The 17,148-nt window shown below is 46.1% G+C and overlaps 1 protein-coding gene across 1 annotated transcript in view; it reads left to right on the top strand.

Moving 5' to 3' along the window:
• The window catches only part of cenpi (centromere protein I), a 56,452-nt gene extending 55,397 nt beyond the window's left edge, over nt 1–1,055 (top strand). The window contains exon 17 of the mRNA XM_084331384.1: nt 333–1,055. Within this exon, the coding sequence (XP_084187510.1) occupies nt 333–428 (96 nt within the window). The 3' untranslated portion in view covers nt 429–1,055. The remainder of the gene's footprint in view (nt 1–332) is intronic.
• The last annotated feature ends 16,093 nt before the right edge of the window (nt 1,056–17,148 follow it).

The raw sequence follows: 17,148 nt of genomic DNA, 5'->3' as shown, positions 1-17,148 counted from the left end.
AAACTATTTTTTTACCTGTTGGACTAGAAATGGTGTCTGTCAAATGAGCCATACTATTGTCTCCATGGCTATAATATAGAATAATACAATAGCTCCGCAAAGATCGTGAAATATCGTGAAAATGGTCACGAAAAGCTGGCGCTAGTCAGTGATTGATGATGGGGAAAGCTTGTGGCCGTCAAAAGAGTTAAATAAGAATGGTTTGCTTCACTTAAATTGTTTTTATAATAGTAATAATAAAAGATTATAAACAAAATTATTATATATATATTTTTCGACTAAAAACGAAAAATCCCTGCTAACGAGTGCCGTCTGTGTGTCTCTCTGCCCAGTCGTCCAAGCAGTGGGGCTGGTACCTGGAGTACCTGTTCGTCCACCACGGCTTCCAGGGGCTGCAGCAGTTCATCCAGAGCAACATCGTCAGGTGATCCGCGGCGGACTCGACTCGACTCGACTCGACTCCACGGAGGAGGAAAGGACACTGTGTGGACCTCGCACCTTTTTATTCTCCAGGACTTGTACATATTATTTCATCCCCGCGCGACCTTCTCGGAGGCAAGAGACTTGCCCAAGAGACTCAAAGTGTGTATCTCTTTTTGTACATTTATTTTAAACCCAGCGTTATTTTAGCTTGTTGTATATGATCTTGTAGGCAATTTTTTTATTAACAGCTCATCATTACGGGGGGGGGGGCGCCTCCTGTCTCTGCCCGTTATCCCGCCCTCCTCCCGCCCCCTCGCTCAAATAAAAAAAACTTTTCTACGGCTCCTTTCTGTCGCTCCTCTCCCCCCCGTTAATTCGCAGAGGACGTCGAATCGGCGGAAAACACGCGACATGTGGACTTGTTCGCAAAATAACGCACATCGCTACTTTACACAGCCGCATGAATACACACGACGGGGTCATCGATCGACCCGTAACGCACCTGGAGAGCTCGCGGTCGAGCGTATGGAGAAGCACGGGCTCGCTGTGGCAGAGCTCAGGCACGAGGACTGGCGGTCGCTTTTTACCTTTGTTTGTGTTGGTACTTACAAATATATAAATAAAAATACAATGTGTTAAACCGTGGCCTGTTTGAAAGGAGATACGTTTTCATGTTTTCCTATACTAACACGTGATTTTTTTTTAAAGCCTACTGTGTAGAAGGCTGTTCGAATGTACATCTTTAACATTTACATTTTGTCATTTAGCGACTTACAAGTTCTGTACGACAAGTCATCAGGAAGGGTACAACTCTTATCAGCTGAGTAATAATGTTCATCAAGGTGTTGAGTGCTACAGTGTAGGTTAGTATATTAGGACAAGTGCATGACAGTACGGTTAGTTAGAGTTATTTCTTTTTCTTTAATTTTTTTCATTTACCGGTAATTCTTTTTTAATAATGATTGAAGAAGTGCATCTTTAGTCAACGGTGAAAGATTGGATGTGTTTCGGCTGTCCTAACTGGGGTGGGTAGTTCGTTCCACCATTGTGGGGCAAGGACTGAGAATAGGCGACTTCTCTTTGATGACCCTCCCGGAGCTTGGATAGGAGTAGGTCTGAGGCGGCCAGAAGATGTAGAGCGTAGGGGTCTTGAGGGTGTCTAGTTAGAGACCATTGACCGGAGGTAGGCGGGAGCCGTTCCCTTCGCCGCACGATATGACAGGTCGAGGGCCTTGAAGCGGATTCGTGCGGCAATGGGGAGCCAGTGCAGGTCCCTGAGAAGTGGGGTGACATGGGCCGACTTCGGTAGGAAGTCAGGAACCTCTTAGCTCTCATAGCTCGGTTGTGTAGACGGTAGGATTACAACGGACACGTTTGCATTGTTGAATTGCATGGCGTTGCACCCCCGCATTGCATCGGGACGGGGCTGAAGAAGCCAACTGTATTGGATCGGTTTCCTTCAACAACCGTTTGCAGATTCAACAACCGTTTTTAAAAGAAAAATTCTCCCACTACTGTTTTTTTGATTGATTGATTGATTGATTTATTATTTTCTTCGTATCATGCGCACAAAGTGACCGACCCTCATGGATTTATAAGACCAGAAATACTGTTGCAGAGTTCCATTATTACATTACATTTCATTATCTAAACACAGACTACAGCTCGGTCTTAAACAAAGTATTCTGCATTCTCTCCCAAGCTCGGCAAATCAAATCTGCTACAACAAAAGGGTTCCCTTCCTGAAGCACAACTCAAGTAGTTCATATTCATCCTGCTCGAGAAAATGTGAATGTGCCTTTCTCCTCCGTGCACTTTCTCCTCCGTGCACTTTCTCCTCCGTGCACTTTCTCCTCCGTGCACTTTCGCCCGCTGTGAAGTCTGAGCTCGGTGTGCCCGGCCACGCACACTGTTCTCGCACGGACCTCGCGAGTGCCTGCATGTGGGTGTGTTTGCGCTGTGGGGCGTATTCGTGGCATGGGCGCGCGCGTACCGCACCGTGACGGCCGTACCGTAAATTCGCGGGACCGTTACACCCCTACCATTCAATGTTATTGAAGACTCCTGTGACCAATTAGTACTTGTGATTTACTTCCCCTAACCATGTTTTCATGCATGTCTTTATGACCGCATGTGTGTTTATGACCGCATGATATGGCCATTAAGGCGGCTGGGTGACGCAGCGGTCTTAAGCGCTCGTCACCAACGCGCGAGACACCGATATCGAATCCGGCCGTCAGCGTTGCCTCCGGCTTGGGCCGGCCGTCATACTGACTCAATTGGCAGAGTCAGCGGGAGAGGGGAGTCGATGGGTGGTAATCTGGTCGTTGTAAACAGCGACTCCTACAGGTCGGTCAGGGCGCCTGCACAGCAAGGACAGGAGATGTCGAGGGTAGTGTAGTGTGAGCCTCCCACACGTTACACCTCGCCAATGAGAGTCCGCGCTGGCAGGTGAATAGAAGTTGCTGGCTGACTCCGCACGTATCGGAGGGGACATGCGATGGATTCTTCAACCCTCCCTACGACCGACCAGTGGGGGGCACATGCGAGCAACGATCAAGACAGGGGAGGGGGGAATTGGCACGACTAAATTGGGATGGGAGAAAAACAGATAAAAAGGAGAAAAAGTGGATACAAAATTAAATGATATGGCCAATGGCCATTAAATTAGGCTGGTAAATTAAATTAGAATCTTATCAGCCATTGTCCCCTGAGTTTCACTCTGAACAGGATAAACCTGCTCGTCTCTATGACGCCCCTCTAGCTAATGGAATAAACTACAACAGTCCTTAAAGCTTGAGATTCTCTCCTTGAGTTTGAGCTCGAGTTTGAAACCTCGATCTTCAACCACGTTGTACGTGTTTCTAATTGATTTGTTATCCTTGCGTTTTACCTCGTTTTGCTGTTATGTTTATTTTGTATATGCCGTGTGATTTTATATGCTTTTTAAAAATGACTTCTTCTCTGCATGCACACTCGACGTGACTGTAAATGAGGGAAACCTCGGTTGCGTTTAGAGTTTAAATGAAATTAAATGTTGGCCGGGTCAAAATAATTGCTAGAGGAAACCCTGCAGGCATTGTTTTTTGGTCTAACCACTGGTAACAAAAGGTTTCAAAAGAACACTCCTAATTCCTGTGCAGAGGCAGAGTAGGTAAAACACTGGAGAAGCATCATATATTACCATCAGGGAGGCGGCTGGGTGGCGTAGCGGAGATTGCACTCGTCACCAATGCAAGAGACTCCGGTATCGAATCCCAGTCTCAGCATTGCCTTCGGCTTGGGCCGGCCGTCGCACTGGCTCATTTGGCAGAGTCAGCGGGTGGAAGTCGATGGGTGGGGATTGGACGTTGTGGACGGCGACCCCTACAGGTCGGTTGGGAGACGCCTGCACAGCAGAGACGGGAAGTGGCGAGGGTAGTGTGAGCCTCCCATGCGTTACTCCTCGCCAATGAGAGTCCGCGCTGGCAGGCGAAAAGATGTGACAGGCTGCCTCCTCGTGTGCCGGAGGGGACACGTGATGCAAGGCTTCTATCCTCACTACAACCGACCAGTGGGGGGCATAGGCGAGCAACGTTCAAGACAGGGGAGGGGAGAATTGGATACACGAAATTGGGATGGGAAAAGATTTAGAAAAAAAGGAGAAAAATTGGATAAAAAAAAAATATTACCATCAGGCTTTCCGCTAGCAATTCTTTGGGCGGCCCAGCGAAGTGAATTGCATGGCGTTGCACCCCCGCATTGCATCGGACGGGGCTGAAGAAGCCAACTGTATTGGACCGGTTTCCTTCAACAACCGTTTGCAGATTCAACCGTTTTTAAAAGAAAAATTCTCCCACTACTGTTTTTTTGATTGCTTGGTTTATTATTTTCTTCGTATCATGCGCACAAAGTGACCGACCCTCATGGATTTATAAGACCAGAAATACTGTTGCAGAGTTCCATTATTACATTACATTTCATTATCTAAACACAGACTACAGCTCGGTCTTAAACAAAGTATTCTGCCTTCTCTCCCAAGCTCGGCAAATCAAATCTGCTACAACAAAAGGGTTCCCTTCCTGAAGCACAACTCAAGTAGTTCATATTCATCCTGCTCGAGAAAATGTGAATGTGCCTTTCTCCTCCGTGCACTTTCGGCGCTCTGAAGTCTGAGCTCGGTGTGCCTGCATGTGGGTGTGTTTGCGCTGTGGGGCGTATTCGTGGCATGGGCGCGCGCGTACCGCACCGTGACGGCCGTACCGTAAATTCGCGGGACCGTTACACCCCTACCATTCAATGTTATTGAAGACTCCTGTGACCAATTAGTACTTGTGATTTACTTCCCCTAACCATGTTTTCATGCATGTCTTTATGACCGCATGTGTGTTTATGACCGCATGATATGGCCATTAAGGCGGCTGGGTGGCGCAGCGGTCTAAGCGCTCGTCACCAACGCGCGAGACACCGATCATCGAATCCGGCCGTCAGCGTTGTCTCCGGCTTGGGCCGGCCGTCCGTCATACTGACTCAATTGGCAGAGTCAGCGGGAGAGGGGAGTCGATGGGTGGTAATCTGGTCGTTGTAAACAGCGACTCCTACAGGTCGGTCAGGGCGCCTGCACAGCAAGGACAGGAGATGTCGAGGGTAGTGTGAGCCTCCCACACGTTACACCTCGCCAATGAGAGTCCGCGCTGGCAGGTGAAAAGAAGTGGCTGGCTGACTCCGCACGTATCGGAGGGGACATGCGATGGATTCTTCAACCCTCCCTACGACTGACCAGTGGGGGGCACATGCGAGCAACGATCAAGACAGGGGAGGGAGGAATTGGCACGACTAAATTGGGATGGGAGAAAAACAGAAAAAGGAGAAAAAGTGGATAAAAAATGTAATGATATGGCCATTAAATTAGGCTGGTAAATTAAATTAGAATCTTATCAGCCATTGTCCCCTGAGTTTCACTCTGAACAGGATAAACCTGCTCGTCTCCATGACGCCCCTCTAGCTAATGGAATAAACTCCAACAGTCCTTAAAGCTGGAGATTCTCTCCTTGAGTTTGAGCTCGAGTTTGAAAACCTTGATCTTCAACCACGTTGTACGTGTTTTTAATTGATTTGTTATCCTTGCGTTTTACCTCGTTTTTGCTGTTATGTTTTTTTTTATATGCCGTGTGATTTTATATGCTTTTTAAAAATGACTTCTTCCCTGCATGCACACTCGACGTGACTGTAAATGAGGGAAACCTCGGTTGCATTTAGAGTTTAAATGAAATTAAATGTTGGCCGGGTCAAAATAATTGCTAGAGGAAACCCTGCAGGCATTGTTTTTTGGTCTAACCACTGGTAACAAAAGGTTTCAAAAGAACACTCCTGATTCCTGTGCAGAGGCAGAGTAGGTAAAACACTGGAGAAGCATCATATATTACCATCAGGGAGGCGGCTGGGTGGCGTAGCGGAGATTGCACTCGTCACCAATGCAAGAGACTCCGGTATCGAATCCCAGTCTCAGCATTGCCTTCGACTTGGGCCGGCCGTCGCACTGGCTCATTTAGCAGAGTCAGCGGGTGGAAGTCGATGGGTGGGGATTGGACGTTGTGCACAGCGACCCCTACAGGTCGGTTGGGAGACGCCTGCACAGCAGAGACGGGAAGTGGCGGGGGTAGTGTGAGCCTCCCACACGTTACACCTCGCCAATGAGAGTCCGCGCTGGCAGGCGAAAAGATGTGACAGGCTGCCTCCTCGTGTGCCGGAGGGGACACGTGATGCAAGGCTTCTGTCCTCACTACAACCGACCAGGGGGGGGCATAGTCGAGCAACGTTCAAGACAGGGGAGGGAAGAATTGGATACACGAAATTGGGATGGGAAAAAAAATTGAAAAAAAGGAGAAAAAAAATATTACCATCAGGCTTTCCACTAGCAATTCTTTGGGCGGCCCAGCGTGTAAAACTCAACGGCCATATCTTGTAACACACGTGCGGTCAAAACATGGTTAGAGGAAGAAGTAAATCACAAGTACTTCAGTCAGTCATAGGAGTCTTCAATGACGTTTTTGTGAATACATTCGTTCTCTGATGTAACAATATCTTTGTTGGCAGACGACTCCTTCAGACAATCTGACGTTATACTGCTAACGTTACTTAACGTTAACATAATTAGCATAGTAGTAGTTATTATAACATTACTGTACGGACAGCGTTGTGATTGTTGTTGAACTTGCAAATGTCTGCAGAAAGTGATGTCGTTGCCAGAAAATGCACTCGCCCTCTCGTCGCAGGGCAGAGCGCTGGTCTACTGTGTGCACGCTTTTCACAGCAAAACGTTTAAACTTCATTAATATATTTTTTGAACACAGGGTGGCGCTGTTTAGGGGAAGCCCTGCGCCCGGTGCCGCACACAACACACTCACTCTCCACAGTCGACATAATATAGAGAGTTATGAGAGTTATTCCACCAGCCACGATGACCGCCGAGATCTATATCTTCCGGCCAATTGAAATCCTAGACCGCCGTTGGCTGGTATTCACTGGCTAGAGAAAACCCTGACTATTATTCTCCTGCGACTCCTTTACAAGATCCAGTGATTAGGTAAGGGATAATGTATAGCTACGAGGTCATTGTCGCAAAATAATTGACCGACACGGAGTTTAGAATACAGAGGCGCCTCGCCGAGGTGTTCTAAACGTAGTGAAGGTCAATTATTTTGCGACAATGACCGAGTATAGCTAAGCTATACATTATCCCGCTTATTACATGGCTAACTTACTAACAATATACCTAATTCATTTTACACCATCGACAAGACGAGATCAAATGCAGACGCAGTTGTTCTGTTCTGTGGCTCCGCGCTGTCATCGCCGGCAGCTTGCACTGATGAGTGCAGCTGTGCATATGCTGAGCAGCTTTCATGACTGCGATCTAAATGTTTGATTGCTCCGGCCTGCGAACAGCGGTCATTATTGCTCGGTTGCCCCTGGCAGCGGTCCGTTATCGAGAAATAACGGACCGCGGCTATGGGCAACCGAGCGCTATTGACCAATCGCAATCAAGCATTTCGGCGAATGTTAAAACGCCATGTAATAATGATTGTTAACGACTGTTGTTTTGCTCATAGCGACCCTCATCTCTTCCACTGTCATACAAAACAATAATAATAATAATAATTACAAAACAATGATTACTATGTTACAGAACTACCGAAACCTTGTGTGTAAGGTCTCTATGCGGGTCGTTAAGTCGTGACCTATCGACCTTCCAATAAACAGCTTCCGGGGGCCAGGCTTCCTGCGTTGGCCGATGTGAAAATTGTGGCCGATACCGATAACCGATATTATATAATATTGCTGTTCTGGCCGATACCGATATTTACCGATGTCGATATCTCTGTATAGAAAACACTTTTTTATGATAATCAAATAAAGAGCTATTTTCCAAGACGCATTTTTTTTCTTTTCTTTTTTTTTTTTGTAATTTATTTTCAGAAATGACTGATATTTTTAAACACGTTAAGACCAAAACATGTTAAGTAAAAATTGATAATTAAATAAAAATAAATGTTTATAAAGGATACAAGTGTGTCCTGAATTCACACTATGGATAAGCCGACCCTGAGTATTCTCAATAGACATCCAACTCACTTGAGACCAAGTCACTGTATTCTGTGAACATTGTACAACAATTAAAAACTTTAAAGTACAGTAATAGTAGGCCTTAAATGGCCAAAGCCAAAAGTATTGGTATTATATCGGCGGCCGATATTATATTTTGACATCGGAACATCGATACCGATGTGTAAAAAAGATTTCGGCCAATATATCGTGCGCCACTATAGCACGACTCTACATCAGACTCAACAACCGAGTTGGTCTCCAGAGGGCGACACGCAGACCCCCCTACTTGACCCGTATCGTTCCTGGAACCCTTTGCTCGACGTGCAGGACTTTGTAGGACGGATCTCGCGGTGACTCGGCAGAAGCGCTACCGGTGAAGAGCGACGCTTCTCTAAGGCGCTTTTCCACTGCATGGTACCTACTCGACTCTACTCGCCTTTTCGGTTTTCCATTGCCGAAAAATAAGTACCTGCTTTGTCGAGGTTCCAAGTGGGTAGAACGGGTACCAAAAAGTGACCTGAAACACTGATTGGTCAGAAGAGAGAATCATTACTACGTCATCACACACAGGGCGCCGTCCTACACACAAACTCAAACCTGCCATCTTTAAATTGCCTCGCGACTACTAAACTTTAGCATTAGCATTATTTGCTAATAAGACGAATGAAGTACCAGGTACCAAAAGCGTGTAGAGTCGAGTAGGGCTGCAACTAATGACTATTTTGGTAGTCGACTAATCTGTCGATTATTTTTTCGATTAGTCGACTAATCGAAAAACAATTATATTTAATTAAAAATTTTTTTTTTTTTTGCACTACCTATCTTTGTGAAAGTGGCTTCTCAGCTCTGGTCCAGCTGAAGACAGAGCAGAGGAACAGATTGGACATTGAGCATGACCTCAGAGTTGCTTTGAGACTCTTGTCAGGACCAAACAACATCCCCAGTTATCCCATTAGTTCCCCCAAACTTACTGTCGGTCTGTTATGTTAAGCTAAGAAGTCTTCAGCTGGCTGGACCAGAGCTGAGAAGCCACTTTCACAAAGATAGGTAGTGCAAAAAAAAATAAAAATTATAATAATTTGTTTTCTTTTTTTTAATGACTAATCGACGCAACAATATCTCGTCGACGATTTTTCATAATCGACGATGTCGACGATGTCGACTAATCGTTGCAGCCCTAGAGTCGAGTCGAGTGCCGTGGAGAAGCGGGCGTCTGTTGGCGTCCCGACGGCTCGGCTTTTCCTTTCTATTAAACACCATCGGTTGTTTGAGAATCCATTACGGGGTAAATCATCAGAAGCCATTGTGCACAGTCGGTGACTCAACCATCTGGAAAACAACATTTCTACCTAATTGAGATGCCCATCTGGAGAGTTAATAGGCCCGTGGCTCCCCTGCTATCTGGGTAGCGCGCGCTGGGCGCCCAGGGACCCGCTGAATGAACGCCCGTCACACATGCACTTCTCTGACAGATCGCAGTTTCTTTCTCGTTCCCCATCTCTCACACGCGTCACTGAAAGTGAGTCTAACGATGGTTTTTGCATAATTCTTCTGGTGCGCTCATGTTTATGCATTGACCTTCCTTCGGTCGTCTTTTCTCTCACTCGTCGTGGTTTTGTAACTGTGAAGGTTTGTGTAAAGATTTGTGTTTGTGTAAAGAAAATCATGTTTTTCCAATCTTGTTGCATTTTTTTTTTATTTCTTTTTATATATATTGATGTAAAATCATCCAAAATGTTAGAACGATGGTTATTTAATAACTCTAGTTATATGATTACTGGCTAAGTGTCTTTGCCTATTGGATTACACCAGGGGCAGTGGCCATACGCTCCCTTCCAAGCCCCATTTCACGTAGAAAAGGTCACGGTTCATCAGGGCGTGAAAGCAAGACACTTTGCCACTAATCATATCATTATGGTTATGAAATAACCACCATTGTATTTAATACTGGCTGTGCGTCTTGCTTCGCCTATTGGACTAATGGGTGGAGTAAGTATTACATTTATAATGATCAATTTAAGGTCTTAAAAGGTATTAAAAAAAGTCTTTAATTTCATTTGCACAGGCATTTCATATTTGGGGGGGGGGGGGGGGGGGGGAGCCCAGCTGTCGGGGAGATTAAATAATAAATGTATTTATAATGTGTATATATATATTTGTATTCGAGTCGTTGTTTTTTGCGGGGCTACCGGGAGCAGCTTGGTGCGTCTGGCGAGAGCTTATATGGAACGCACGAGAATTTAAAGTGCCAGATCAGTGTCTCTGTGTTGTTGTTTTTTTCCCGCTGGTATGGTCGAGAAACTGTTATTAAAGTGAGCTCTAAGTGGTATATGACTGATAATTGATAACAAGACGCCGGGGAATAGACCACGAACAGACCTACACTTCAAAAAAACTTTGAAACTGCAGGCCCTCACTACCATATCTGATTTTAAAGTTCAAATTAAGGACATTTTAAAGAATGAGATGGGAGAATGTCGCTGCTTCACTGCATAATCTGGTGTTATTATTTTTTATTTATTAACTTGACCTTCTCTCCCCAGCAACCTCCTGCAAAGCCTCACCTCCCCTCCTCTTTCTACTTTTTTACCCTACCCTCCAATCTCCCCCCAATCCCATTCAATCTAGTTTGCTGCAGCTCAAATGTATCCCCCTTGCCCCGCTTTGCCTTTTATGTCTCTGTATTTGTACGTTTGGTTTTGTTTTGCTGCCATTTTGCCACAGGTCTTTGATCATTGATCTCAAGTGACTACCTGGTAAAATAAAGGTAAAAAAAAAAAAAAAAGAATAAAAACACCATACATACTATACTATACTATAAATTATACACGTGGGAGGAGCTTCAGAGCCCAGGACCAAAGCGTGAGAGACGGAGCGCTCCTCTGCCACGTTCCAGCAGGTAGAGCCGTCAGATGATGAAAGGACCCGGAGAGGAGGACCTCCGCCGAGACCCCTCGGAGCACAGCGGAGGACGCCACGTGTGTTGAGTGCGCTCTAATCCACGCGGGAGTCGTCTATAAGCGTAGAGCGGTGCTCCTTGCATAACCAGTGAGACGGGCATTGTTAGGGGCCTTGCGCCCCCCCCCCCCCCCCCCCCCCCATGACACACAAACCGCTGTCGGGTGGATCTGAAGTGCGTTTCAAAATAAATAGAAAGCGTAGGACACACTGCGGGCGAAGGCGGCTCTCCACCTCATTAGAATGAGGGGGAGGGTGGAACGCCCGTGGCACAATGTCCCTAGAGCAGTCCAAGAAGAGCTCCAGATATATTCTTGGGTACAAAGGCACGGTTGGACCTCGGGAGTAGCGCTGCTATTATTGCGATGAATGGCCGGGCACTCTGGGGTGAACAGACGCAGCAGCGCAAAAGCTCACCCGCATGCTCAGCTGCAGTGATGGCAGAGAGAGAGAGAGGCTGTCTTGGAAGACGGGGTCGATTCAAAGGCACTCGCTCAAGTGGTTCAACAGGGTGACCGGTAGACCGAGCCCAGAGGGAGGGTCCGGCTAAGGGGCACGATTAATGGGTCATGGTGCCACAGAGCGAAAAGCCTTTCACCAGAGGGTGGCTGAGAAGAGGCTTGCCCTCGAGCCCTCTGCCCACTTTGACCACCTAGGATGGCTTAGAGTAGACGACAGAGTACAGCAACTTGCAATGGGCCTGGTCTACAAGATACACTACACCACCAAGGTACCCATGTACATGTCAAAATACTTCCCAAAGGTCAGTGAATACCACGACCGCAACACCAGAGGGAGCTCCACAAATCATGTTAAACCCAGATTCGGCTCAAACGAGGGACTAAACACGTTTAGCAATTATGCCACATCAATGTGGAACGCCCTACCCACAGCCGTAAAGGAATGTGAATCCCATTACCCTCCTTCAAAACCACTCTCAAAGAACACCTACGGGAGACTGCAATTCGAAACTGGCCCCTGTAAATGTCCCCACCCAACCACCTCCAATGTACAGTTTCTTCCCCTTCAAATGTATATACCGGTACTCTCTTTTTACTTTTTTTGTACTCACAAACAGTACTGTATATTTGTAGATCTGGTATGTCATAAATGTCTAGATGTAACAGTACTGTCTATCTGTGTGTCATATGTTATGATGAATTGAAAATGGGGGACCCTGATGTAAACCAGACGAAAGTCTTTCTCTGCTCTGCATCCCCTTAACAATTGTGTGTATTGAGCCGTACTGTATTGTACCCATTCTGCAATCTGTTAAATAAAGTTTTCAATCAATCAAGCAGGCTTGCCCTCGAGCCCTCTACGACAGGAAGTAGGCTTGCCCTCTACGACAGGAAGCAGGCTTGCCCTGATCTAAACTAACTAATGGGGAAAAGCCTTGGTGAAGAGGTGGGTTTTGAGAGCAGTTTTGAAGGTGTTCCACGGTTGGGGCGTTGCGGATTTCAGGGGGGAGAGAGTTCCAGAGGGTAGGGGACGCCACGCTGAAGGCTCTGTCACCGAAAGTCCGCAACCTGGTGCGAGGGAATCTTATAAGCCGCCACTACCTCCTCTATGGATGATCTTTAAAAAAAGAATAAAGGCCATCCCTAGTGAGAGGGGCTTTTAGTAAAGGAATCTTTACATTTCATCCAGGGACAACTGCTCTAACCACCACATGGCTGTGTATCATAGTGGTGAGCACCATCACCTCCCTGGCTGGGTGAAGGGTGCAGGATGGCACCGGAGGCCTGGGCAAAGATCTTGGCATCCTGAGGAGATTCAAGACGGCCTTGCCTGCCAGAAAGGCGGCCAGCGGGGCAACAATATTATCGCCTGCGGCCCGCGCTCCGAGCTGCTGCTCAGTAAGCCTTATCGGCTGTAACTCGCTCAGCTTGTCAATTTGCCCTCGGGGCATCGGGGGGGGGGGGGGCAGAAGTTTCTGGTCAGGGCGCCGCATCTTTTCTGGGCAGAGGGCCGATGCCAGAGGCTTATCCAAGCGTCGCACTCCACTCCAGTCCTATGATCTTGTACACGCAAACCCTCTACCTGTGTAAAAAAGTAGATAAGCCTTGGCAAGCACCTTTTTTATTCTTGACACGTTCTCATGTCCCTGCTGCTTAGAGACATACGGGTCAAAGGCTGGGAAAACGAGGGAACAACACCCGTCGGCTCCCTGAAAGAATCCCCCACCACCACCATAGCGCCAGGTTCCGATGCCCGTCGGGGGGGGGGGAACACCGCAGGCTGCGGCCGCACCCTGGATGAGCCGCCTGGGGAAGACGAGGAGGAGCTTAGCCCCGCTGCCTCTCTTCCTCCAGGGAGACATCCACTGGGAAGACTATATAGAATAGAATAGAATAGAAATACTTTTATTATCCTGTGGGAAATTTTGACACTGCAAATCACTCAACATTTAAACATTTAGACAGGACAGGTCACAAATTAGAATAATAAAGCAAATCAAATCAAGTTGCCTAGGATAAGAGTAGAGTAAAATAGAATAAAAATGGAATAAAATATACAGTAAATAAATACAGTAAAAATATACTGAGAGGCATCATAGCAGCATGGGGGAAGGGGGGGGGGTACAGGTAGTAAAAACAACACAAGCAGTGTAAACAAATAGGTCAATATAATTTACTATCTAACTAACTGAAATATATATTCACAGTCGAGGAGGAGCTTAGCCCCGCGGCCTCTCACCCTCCAGGGAGACATCCACTGTGACACACTCGCCTGGGAATAATCCTCGCCTTCATCCACTGTGATTATTTGTATTACTGAATAGAGAGCCTATTAGGATGCTAGATCCTAATGTGAAACACTGTGATTTGCCATACCTTGCTACCTGTCTATCTTTTTATGCTCGCTTATGCCTGTATTTTTTTTACTGTTGTGAAGCACTTTGAACTGCAACCTCTGTATGAAAAGTGCTATACAAATAAAGTTATTATTATTATTATTATTATTATTATTATTATTATTATTATTATTATTATTATTATTATTGTTATTATTATTATTATTATTATTATTATTATTATTATTATTATTATTATTATTATTATTATTATTGTTATTGTTATTATCCATCTATACTTTCTCAAGGAAGAAGGACGGGGAAGAGGCAGATAGGCGGAATGAAGCCACGGTGCCGGACGGGTCCAGTGGCTCTTATTCCACCTTAACACTCCACCTCGCTCGGGGGGGGGGGGGGGGGGGGGCGCTGACCGCCGGTCAGCAGAGTGCGCCTCGGGTCACGTGACGTCAAAGGGCCGCACTCTGCCGTCCTAAGAGGGTGCCGGCTGAAAGCCCTGAAAAGGACTTTTTTTGGGGTGTGTGGATTAGGATCCATTGTTCTTCTCTTCTTATCTAGCGTCTGAAATTGCAGAATGGGTACAATACAGTACGGCTCAACACACACAATTGTTAATAAGGGGATGCAGACCAGAGAAAGACTTTCGTCTCGTTTACATCAGGGTCCCCCCCGTTTTCAATTCATAGTGATGATTATGCTGTGGCACCTACTTGTTCTTACGCGTGGCCATTTAAGATAAGACGAGACAAGATATTCCTTTATTGATCCCCTTGGGGGAAATTCAGGCATCATAGCAGCATGGGGGAAGGGGGGGGGGGGTACAGGTAGTAGAATTATAGTACAGCGGAGAAGTAAAAAATATAATAAAAAGGCAGTGTAAACAATATAATTAACTCTGGACATGCGCATATGGGCAACAAGGTGCAAGACGAGGGTATGTATGCCCTCTGTTATATTTACCCTACAATGAATATAGTTACAATATATAATCCAATCATCGAAATCTAATCTTAAATTGCTAAATATATGCTCTGCTGACGTGTACAGTATACACATAAGGTGCGGTATGCATAAGGTATATTGTCCTTTTTATGTGGGAGTCAGCTACTAGGTTCTAGGGCTGACCCCTATAAGTCGAAAGGAGCCGTAGTCGACGCCCAACCTCTTAGTCGAATATATTTAAAAAAATATATATTATAATATATATATATATATATTTTTTTATCATTCTTTCCAAAAGAAAAGAGGCCTAGAAGCGTGGATAACGCTAATGGCGCGCATACCAGAGGCTAACTGCCTAAGAAAACAGGCACAGAGGCACTGAAAGAGGATTTCACCATCTAATGAACACACTAGACTAGATATATATCAAGATGTATCCATCAGTGGACCAATTGCATGCTTTTGCAGAGAACAAGAAGCCTTCAGTCGACTCCTTCAGACATTAAGCACCCCCCACAGCCCAAATGGAATGATACAAAATAAAAAATTTGAATTTCAAAATATTATACTTTTTTTTTCTCGACCAATAGTCGACTAACGGCTAATCAATCATAGTCGACCATCCAAATCCTTAGTCGGGGACAGCCCTAGACTAGTTGGATGTCTGGCAGCAGTCCCTGCCCACTGTTGTGGAGCCTGATGGTGTCGGGGGGAGGCTCTTTGGACCTCATTGAGAATTGACAGCAACGGATTCCAAATGCAGATACCACACTTGAAATAATTAACTCTAGACCTTGTATCTGCTCCTTGTAAATGAAATAATGAGGGAATAACAAACACCTGGCCATGGGCCAGCTGAGCAGCCAATTGTCCAATCACTTTTGGTCCCTTATAATAATAATTCCTACACGTTTCACCTGGTTTGGATGTAAACACCCTCAAATTAAAGCTGGAAGCCTGCACTTAATAAAGCACATCTTGATTGTTTCATTTCAAATCCATTGTGTTGAGAGTACAGAGCCAGAATGATGACCGTTGTGTTGAAATATTTATGGGCCCGAGTCGCCCGACTGTACGTGTTGCCATCATGGAGCTTCCATTCTTGTTCTGTACAGGTAGGTCAGTAATCTCTTCTCTTGATTGGCTGCTGCGGTCATGTGATGTGTCTCGACGCCATCTCCGTGTCACATACATTACCTGTATGTATGCCATATTATATGTTGTGCTTTCTCTTTTAGCTGCTTTTTAACACCAGGGACAACAGTTGAACATGAGCTTTGGCTAACACTGTTGCACACATTTACTTTATGTTCATTAATGTGTGCTGTCCCTGTTCAAATATACGGTCTCAACTGAAACTGAAACGGGTCGAGGACATGACACTAGCCTGTGATTGGTGCGCCATCTTGACTGCTGGGCTCCCATCATGAAGCCCAGGTGTGTCCCGTGACCTCGTCTCGTACCTATGGGAACCTGGAAGAGAGGCTGGGGGGAAGGGGTGGGTTGGTTGTCAGCCAATCCCCAGGTCCTCTCCTGACACGCTCGTTAGTCCACAGCTGCGTACAATTAGTCGATAATGTCCAAAGGTTCCGGGCACAGCTGTGGGAGAGACGCGACACATCCTTCAAGCGGTTGGCGGTTGCATCTCTCGGTTACATCTCAGTTACACACCAAGGCCATGTATTCAACTTTAAAGTTGGAAGTTGTACCTTTTATTCATCTCCTTGGGGAAATCCGTCCTCTGTATTTGACTCAACCTATTTCAGAGCAGTGGGCAGCCAACTCCAGCTGTAATGCCAGTACCTTGGTCAAGAGACCAACTCCAGTTGTAATGACCAGTACCTTGGTCAAGAGACCAACTCCAGTTGTAATGTCAGTACCTTGGTCAAGAGACCAACTCCAGTTGTAATGCCAGTACCTTGGTCAAGAGACCAACTCCAGTTGTAATGTCAGTACCTTGGTCAAGAGACCAACTCCAGTTGTAATGCCAGTACCTTGGTCAAGAGACCAACTCCAGTTGTAATGACCAGTACCTTGGTCAAGAGACCAACTCCAGTTGTGATGCCAGTACCTTGGTCAAGAGACCAACTCCAGTTGTGATGCCAGTACCTTGGTCAAGAGACCAACTCCAGTTGTAATGACCAGTACCTTGGTCAAGAGACCAACTCCAGTTGTGATGCCAGTACCTTGGTCAAGAGACCAACTCCAGTTGTGATGCCAGTACCTTGGTCAAGAGACCAACTCCAGTTGTGATGCCAGTACCTTGGTCAAGAGACCAACTCCAGTTGTAATGACCAGTACCTTGGTCAAGAGACCAACTCCAGTTGTGATGCCAGTACCTTGGTCAAGAGACCAACTCCAGTTGTGATGCCAGTACCTTGGTCAAGAGACCAACTCCAGTTGTAATGACCAGTACCTTGGTC

This window comes from Notolepis coatsorum, assembly GCF_963971535.1.
Source record: "Notolepis coatsorum genome assembly, chromosome: 16".
Lineage (NCBI taxonomy): Eukaryota > Metazoa > Chordata > Actinopteri > Aulopiformes > Paralepididae > Notolepis > Notolepis coatsorum.
The sequence above is the reverse complement of the archived record's forward strand: the minus strand, read 5'-3'. Positions and strand labels throughout refer to the sequence as shown.